The sequence below is a fragment of the Lepeophtheirus salmonis genome, chromosome 6 (assembly GCF_016086655.4).
Source record: "Lepeophtheirus salmonis chromosome 6, UVic_Lsal_1.4, whole genome shotgun sequence".
Lineage (NCBI taxonomy): Eukaryota > Metazoa > Arthropoda > Copepoda > Siphonostomatoida > Caligidae > Lepeophtheirus > Lepeophtheirus salmonis.
The window spans coordinates 17,464,802-17,472,801 of NC_052136.2; the positions used below are offsets into that span (position 1 = coordinate 17,464,802).

The following is an 8,000-nucleotide window of genomic DNA, read 5'->3' on the forward strand; positions in this document are numbered from 1 at the left end:
TATGTGAAAATGTTCGCGTAACAGTCTATTTTTGAAGTAAATTTCTTAATTTGTATCACATTTCAATTGTAGTAAACAAGACGTTTAAAAAGGATCTGTATGGATATATGAATGTATAGTTTTTTGTGTCATATATCTTATTGTATTGATGTAAATACTTGAGTCAATTGTTATTAGTTACTCTCTACTCAATTAACCATGTGATAATTAGATAAAATAACTTTGTTTAGTTATACGGAACTAATTGATTTGATTAAATATTTACTCAGAAGATAAGATGTGAGTAAGTCAATACTTTCTTTGTTTTACGAGCTACATACAAAGATACTTGCCCTTTAATCCTCATTAACTGAAGATGAAACTAATCGTGACAGCCTATAGGACCATAAAAGATCACTGAACCTCAGAGACGTGGTTGCATCTACTTCTATCGGTGATAGTTTGATAATAATATTAGTCCTTTAGATCATGATAGATTTTCATAAAATATATAGTATATGCTTTGATATTTTATAAAGCTCTTTACGAGTTATTTTCTACAAGTCTGTGTCAAGTCTAGACTCTAGATTCTTTGAGATGGAGTCGGGGCTTAGTCGGAAGCAACATTTCAATAACATTTAAATGCCTCATGGTTATTAGGCGAGAGTAGGAATCCCTAGCAAGGATATGTATGAATCTCAAGTGTCTAGTCTTTTTTATGCCCTGAAAAATGTATTTTCGAGTCGTACATGATAATATGATCACATGTTATTAAATATAGAATCCATTTGAATTGCGTCATAGGCCGGTTTGAGATATTCTTCGAAATTGTTTTTTGCATATTTGGAACACTTCCTTCTCGGTTATTCAATTTCAGTGTTTAATTATTATATTTATTGGAGGAAACCCCAAGTATTTGATTAGAAATGAGAGTCCTTCAGTATCCCACACACAATACCACAATGATCAAAAATGACCTTTCAGCATAATCTACATAAAATGCAAAAATAACCTACCTTTTTTAAAAGCTGAAGTTTGAGTCCCCGTCTCAACACCTGCGGCTTCCTTATTATTATTAACAACATGCTGTTGCTGTTTGTCCCTTTTTCCTTTTCTCTTTTTGGTCAATTCCTTTCTCATACAGAGAAGTACGTAACCGAAGGATGTTGCCATGATGGGAATAATAAAAAATCTTAGAAAAATCACTTTTATGTATGACAAAACTTTCGTCTCAGTTAAAGCTTTCAAAACTCTTAATAGTCTAACTTTGAAATGATACTATGGCCCAAAGTTTGACAATTAATTCGCTGAATCCATCCACTAGAAATGAGTTCCCGAAATTTGAGTAATAGCCTTTGTATCTTCTATGTATGTATGTTGTACGAAAATAAGGCTGCCTAGATACACTTTAAATGACTACGAAGGATATGTACATCAACACTAAGAGGGGGAAGGAGGAATAGAAAAGAAAAAGGAGGATGAAGGCTCCTTAGATTCACATAGGTAGGTAACAAACTGACACGGTCCCTGACAAGCGGGAATAGAAAAAACTACTATTAGTAAGACTACTGTAAAAAAGATTATACTTTAGTGGACTTGAGGTGGTACACACGCTCCTACGTTTCGTTTGCTATTCATTGCATACACACACGGACCTACTTTTTTCTGTTCATATGTATGTAATACTTTGCGTGTGTTGGATTGTTGAAATCATCATCATCTGATTGGAGTGCGTAGGATGAGAAGTCTTCCTACAAAAAAAAAAAAAAAAAAAAAAGATGAAAACATTTATTTATTTTTTGAACGCGAAAATTTTGGGGGTGTCACACTCCCTTAATTCCCAGGCAACCAAAGGTTTGACTTCTATGAGTAACTTGAATGTATTTAGTTGAAATGTGCGGTCTGAAAATTATGTTTGTATCTATGTACATTAGGTATGTACAAATCCCATTATATGATGTACCGTCCTAAATTTTAAGGACGGGTCCCAATCGGCCGCAAAAAGTGTCTATCGAAAAATCTTTGATACATGAAGTCATCATACATATACCAGTGACGTCATAATAATTCAATCTTCTATGATTTTAATAGTCTTAAGACTTTTATCCACACGTTTTAAAGATGCTTGAATGTTTACCAAATTATTTAAATGGTCGACTGGTGTACTTTAGCATAATATTAGTATGGAAGGTACTTTTAAAATTGGAAAGTTTTGTGAGGACTGACAACAAGTACGAGACAGGACTGGACCAGATAGGCGACGTAACCAATTTTAAGTTCCATATTAATGACCAATAAAACCCTAATGTACATATAGTAGGGTGACCCTATTTTTATTTCCAAAATAGAAATCGCGTGGCTTAGTTGGGAGGATATTTTGAAATTGATAAATAAAATATTATTATATCATATAGTCCAAAATATATTTTGGATGAAATATAATTAAAAATAAAGTGTTGTACTGGCTTTAATTATGACTCAATTTGGTAGTTTTTGCCTCCCTCGCCTCATTAAAATAATAAGCTACCCAAATGCTACTGGAGATTCCTATCACATTATGCAAGGTTTATAGAAATACAAGGTTATACCCTACAGCGTGTACAACTGATGTTTCACTTCCACCATACTTTTTAATATTGACATCGTAGTGTATGAGTGGTTGCGTGTTTTCTCAAAATCTGTTCTTCTTGCCTGACAGTCGGTACGATACATTAAATTGAAAATTCTATCAATAGTGAAGTCAAAAAATATGAGTGGTTACGTGTTTTGTCAAAATCTGCCGATCTTACTTAGCAGACGGTACGATTCATCGAATTGAAAATTCTAGCAACCTTTAACCTTGTATTTCTATAAACTTTAAAATAATGCTAAATTCAATAGATACCTTGTATTTTACTAATGACCTTTCAGCAATTTCACTTACCCCTCAAAAGTTTATCAAATTCTGACCCTTATGAAAAAAAAAAAAAAAACAGCTGATAGATACAGTGTCATCTTTTGTGTTGATGGGATAACATAAAGACAACATGTGGATATCCATACTTAATTTAGAAACTATGTAGTTTAGAACCATACTAAAATCCTTTGGGCTTATAGATATAATTATAATTGTACTGTAGAAAAACCATTAACTTGATTAAGAACAGAAAATAATCCAAGTTTTGATTTTCTTTTGATGTAGGTACATTGTTCAAAGACTTTTTCGTCTTTTTTATAGCCTTGAAGCTTTATCACAAGAAAGAGACAAAAAAATATGTTTAGCCATTGAAAGGAATCATGGCATTGTAATTATTTGTATTATTTATAGAAGCTGCAATAATTGTTCAAAAAATAAACAATGACTTGCACCGGTACATAAGAATAGGATTTCTTTTTAAATATAATGCAATCCCTTCTACACATCTATTTATTATTTAGTCTGAGAGTCTGAGACCACTTTTATTTCTACCCCATTTTTTGATGAAATTTGGAGTGGTTTTCGTGAATTTCTAGGGCTTTTCTTTGATGTAAAAACGTTTACTATATGATTAAACGTGTAGTAAGCTAACACAAAAATGATTTTTAACAAAAATAAAGATAAGGATAGAAGACTAATTTATTTTTTTCATTATGATAGGTTTATCAACGAGAAACCCCTTATTTTTCCAATAGATGACTTTTAAATGTTTATTTCGTTTTGTATAAGTGTGAACAGTTTACACTCGATGGTGTAAGAAAGATAATATTTCTTGCTAAAAATATTTCTCAAACAGTTTTGTGATTGTTCGACTCAGTATTGCTTGAAATTGCGTCAAAGATGGCACCAGTTTTACAGTTGTTTTTTTATAAAGGTAAAAATGAAAGTAATGTTAACGGTTGTGACAACCAATCACACTCAATTTTGGTTTAATTTTTTCCGTTCCGGTAATTTTGATATCAAAGATGGACTACGCTCTAGAAGGCCAATTGTCGAAAATGAAGATAACACATGGAAATGGTGGAATCCAACAATGATGTGAGTACTTTTTTGTTTGCTTAGGAGATAATATATTTAGTATGGATTTCTTTTTATCATATCTTATATATATATATGGATACATATGTACATATCAATACTTTGTATACATATTTCAGTCCATTATGGGGATTCTATTCAAATTTGTGGGATAAATTAATATACCTAAGAATTTTATTTATAGTTTAAACCCTATATTTAATCAATAATACTGTCATTGGTACCGACAGACTTGTAAGCATTCCGCTATTTTGGTGTGCCGTACAGCGTTTCGTTCAATTTATTTGTTTCGTTCTGTGTTCAAATAATAAGGTAGTACCAGATACAGTAAATCGTAGTTTCCACTTTGATAGTGTTGGGGAAACCTCATAAAAATCTATGTTTCAAGATAATATTTCGGTAAATATTAGCGTTCAAATGAACTACAACTGACTAAATTCGGTTCATCCATTGTCGAAATGGAGGCCAAAAGATAAAGTATACCCGATTTTGTTTGCGCCCAGCACAGCAACGAGACAAGAAAAACTGGACCGTAGACGTAGTCGACAAACTATAGGAACAACCGTTACTTACCCTTACGCGGTCGATGAGATTGCTCCAGTAAACCAAACTAAGTTCTTACACTCAGTTATGATGCTAGGAGTCTTTGCAATACTCGAGGAGAATGTTTCCGATTTCTGGAAACACGATTTGTGGCCTCTCTTCTCAGCCTACATAAATCCTTTTGCAGATGGTACCTGGAGCTTTGTCCAATGTAGAGCCTGTGCCGTCCACCATCCTAGGGTATACACTATTGCAAAATAGATCTCCCAAGCATTTGTCTTTGCTTTATCAGCCCTTTAAATCATATTTAAAAAACTAAAAAAATATATAAACTTTGATTTTTTTATATACATACTATTGGAACAACCCGCTAAAATCTCATTTTTAGCATTTAAAACAAAACAAAATCCATTACGTTCATTAAACGCCGTTCAATTTTGCGTTGCATTTCAATGCTTGGGTCTTTCATAAAAAGAGGTTTAATTTATAATCCTTTAATTTTGACCCTGAATTTTTGGTTTTTTAAGGTCAATGTGCAGCACTTCCATAAAGTTTATCAGAAATATTTGTCAATATCAATTGCCGTTAACTTATTCATCAATCTATACAAATATAATTTTGTAAAAAACTATTCTAGCTTACTTTTGTGTTGACAAACCCGATATTATGACGTAAAATTGTTTTGAAAATAAATGTTTTGGTTGGTTGGTTGAATAAGTATAATGTCTATACTCATTTTTTATTATTATTAAAGTATTCTTATTTCATAACTCCTACGTTAAATCCAATTAGTGATGTGAAAGTTTTCTCAAGACTTACACAAAAATTAGAAGAATTAATAGAATCAATAAAACTAACATATGCCATAAACTTTTTTATACGAGTATACATATATGCAAACAAAGGCAAATATTTTATGTAGACGAATTATGAAATTAAATTTTTAGACCATTCGATATATTTCTGAGTAGTGTGCTACTCACGCAATCCCATTCACTTTGGTCGATATGAAGTTTTTTTATGGGCACAATGAGGTGGCTTTAACATGAATCCACATAATTACGTTTATTATATGACGATATAATAACAATTTCCTGGAATGTTTATTATAGATACAAAACTTTCCTCCCCCCCCCTGAACAATAGGACGATTAGTTTTTATAACTTTTTTTGAATTTCGATTGTTAAGATATGGTATGAAATTGACCTATGCTTAAGAGGTCATCTTAGGACACATATTTCGATCAAATTATGAAAAAAGACAAAAAGTATTTATTTAGTAAAAATAGATTCTAAGAAGAAATTTTTAGATTTTATACCCTATAAAATAATTTTGATATACATTTTTTTTACTCATAAAGAGTATTCTTTTTGTTCTCTATAATTATCCAATAAAAACATGAAAAGAAAAAAGTTATAAATATTTTATGGTCCTCGTATAGCATGTATCTTTTTTTTTTTATTTATTTTTTTTTTTCAGAAGGAAAACATCAAAATTTTTGTATGTCATTTTCCCTGTTTGCTCCATAGATTAGCTTTAGAAAAATGGTTTAAAAATATTTAGAATAATGTCTACTATAATTTAAAAAATGGAAAATAATGAATAATGCATGTTAAAAAAACGGAAAATCAACTTGGTAACCCTTACAATTTGAAGATTGTTCTGGAGGAGAGAAAGAACAATGCTCATGACATTTTAATAGATCAACTACAATTAGCTCTGACAAGGGAGGAAGGAGAAAAGGATATGAACAAGGAATTTTGCTAGAATTACTTGGACTTCAATGTCTATCCCCAAATCTTCTCTGAGTCCAACGAGGACTTACAATTATAACTCCGCAACAAACTTCAGGGTTACACTCCGTCTTTTAGGAGCACACACGAATGTCAAATCAGTTTTTCAATATAATTGAATCTATTTTGTAAAGGATGTTCACTACTCAGGAATTAAAGAATTATGACCACTGCTAAGGAAAATAAGATTTATTCTTCAGATTACAAATTAAAGAAAAGAAGAGGCCAGCAAAAAATTACAACAGATTTTCATCACTATACAGGGAGCGGGGATTAAATTGTCGCTTACTTTAAACCTTGATAACTTGAACACGACATTATCAAATAAAAAACTGGTTACTAAATAGGAAAGCCATTCTCGTCAACTGACGATACGTAGTTCAGTTAGCATCATGCCGTCATCATATGAGGAGATAAAGAGCTATAAGTGGAACGAGGAGCTTTTGAGGTCCGCCGTAGTCATGGCATTGGTTAATAATGGAGGTGAAATCTCCAATTCAACGATTGCTTCAATCTTAGGAGTGAATTTACGGACTGTTCAGCGTATCCGTAAGAAGCTAGAGGACACCTGGGATGTTGATGCCACCATAAAGAGGGCACCCAAGGAGGAGGGCGGCGACAGGAAGGTCAGGGACACTGACTTTGTTGACAAGGTAAAGAAGATGGTTGAGGATGACCCTACTAGGTCCATGAAGGCCATGGCGAGGGATCTGGGCTGCCATGAGAAAACAATAAGGGACTGTGTATCTGAGAATATCCTGCCATGTGTCCAAAATCTCCATGCAGTGGTTAACTGAGAATTGTTATGATGTCGTAACCAAGGATTTGTGCCCTCCTAATGTTATGTATTTAATATTTCCTAACATGTTTTTATCTTCTTGTATATTCGTCTATGTATTATAAGTACTGTGTTTTACGTGTTATAAATAGTCTCGTCTTTTGTAAATATATTAGAGTATAGTTGGAATACACCTGATCTTATAAACAGTGTTACATTATTCCTCCACGTCATTCCTTCACCTCGTGTCTCTCGGTCATTCTGTATCTCTCCTATTATAAATGAGATTGTGTCTCTCCCTCGTCAAGACGCAACATTGGCGACGAGGATGGGATCAGGATCATGTGACCTCCCTGCTGTGGGATCGTCGGCGAAGCTAGCCCTGTTGGAGTTGGGTAGCCCTTTTTCGTCGATGGGGAGAACGCTCGTTCGTCTGCGGAAGGCGGAGCAATATGGACTGTGCCTCAGTTTGGGCCTCGTGGAGGAAGGAAGAGAACCTTGGTCACTTTCAAGGAGTGAAGTGTGTGTCCGGGTCAGGGACCACATAATTAAAAATGGATTTATCCCTACGCAATTTTGGTTCTCTACTGTTCCTACTCTCCCGTTCACATCATTGGTTAATGGATGTGGAACGGTCTCTTTTCTGGATCATCCCGAGTTGGATGAGGGTACATCGAGCAAGATGTCTCTCAGGGACGAGCAGGGTGCTCGGGTCCTTAAAACCTCAACAAGGGTGAATGTTATTTCTCCCAGGGACGAGCTGGGTGCTCGGGTCCTTAAAACCTCAACAAGGGTGAATGTTATTTCTCCCAGGGACGAGCAAGGTGCTCGGGTCCTTAAAACCTTTATGAGGAGTATTGTCCTCCTTTCTCCGGTGCACGTGCTGAGAGCACGGCACGTCTATGGAGATAA

The 8,000-nt window shown here is 33.9% G+C and overlaps 1 protein-coding gene across 1 annotated transcript in view; it reads right to left on the bottom strand.

Annotated features, from left to right (window-relative positions):
* Window positions 1-1,615, bottom strand: part of LOC121119955 (uncharacterized) — a 51,870-nt gene extending 50,255 nt beyond the window's left edge. Inside the window, exon 1 of the mRNA XM_071889177.1 lies at window positions 996-1,615. Within this exon, the coding sequence (XP_071745278.1) occupies window positions 996-1,152 (157 nt within the window). The 5' untranslated portion in view covers window positions 1,153-1,615. The remainder of the gene's footprint in view (window positions 1-995) is intronic.
* Window positions 1,616-8,000: the final 6,385 nt, after the last annotated feature.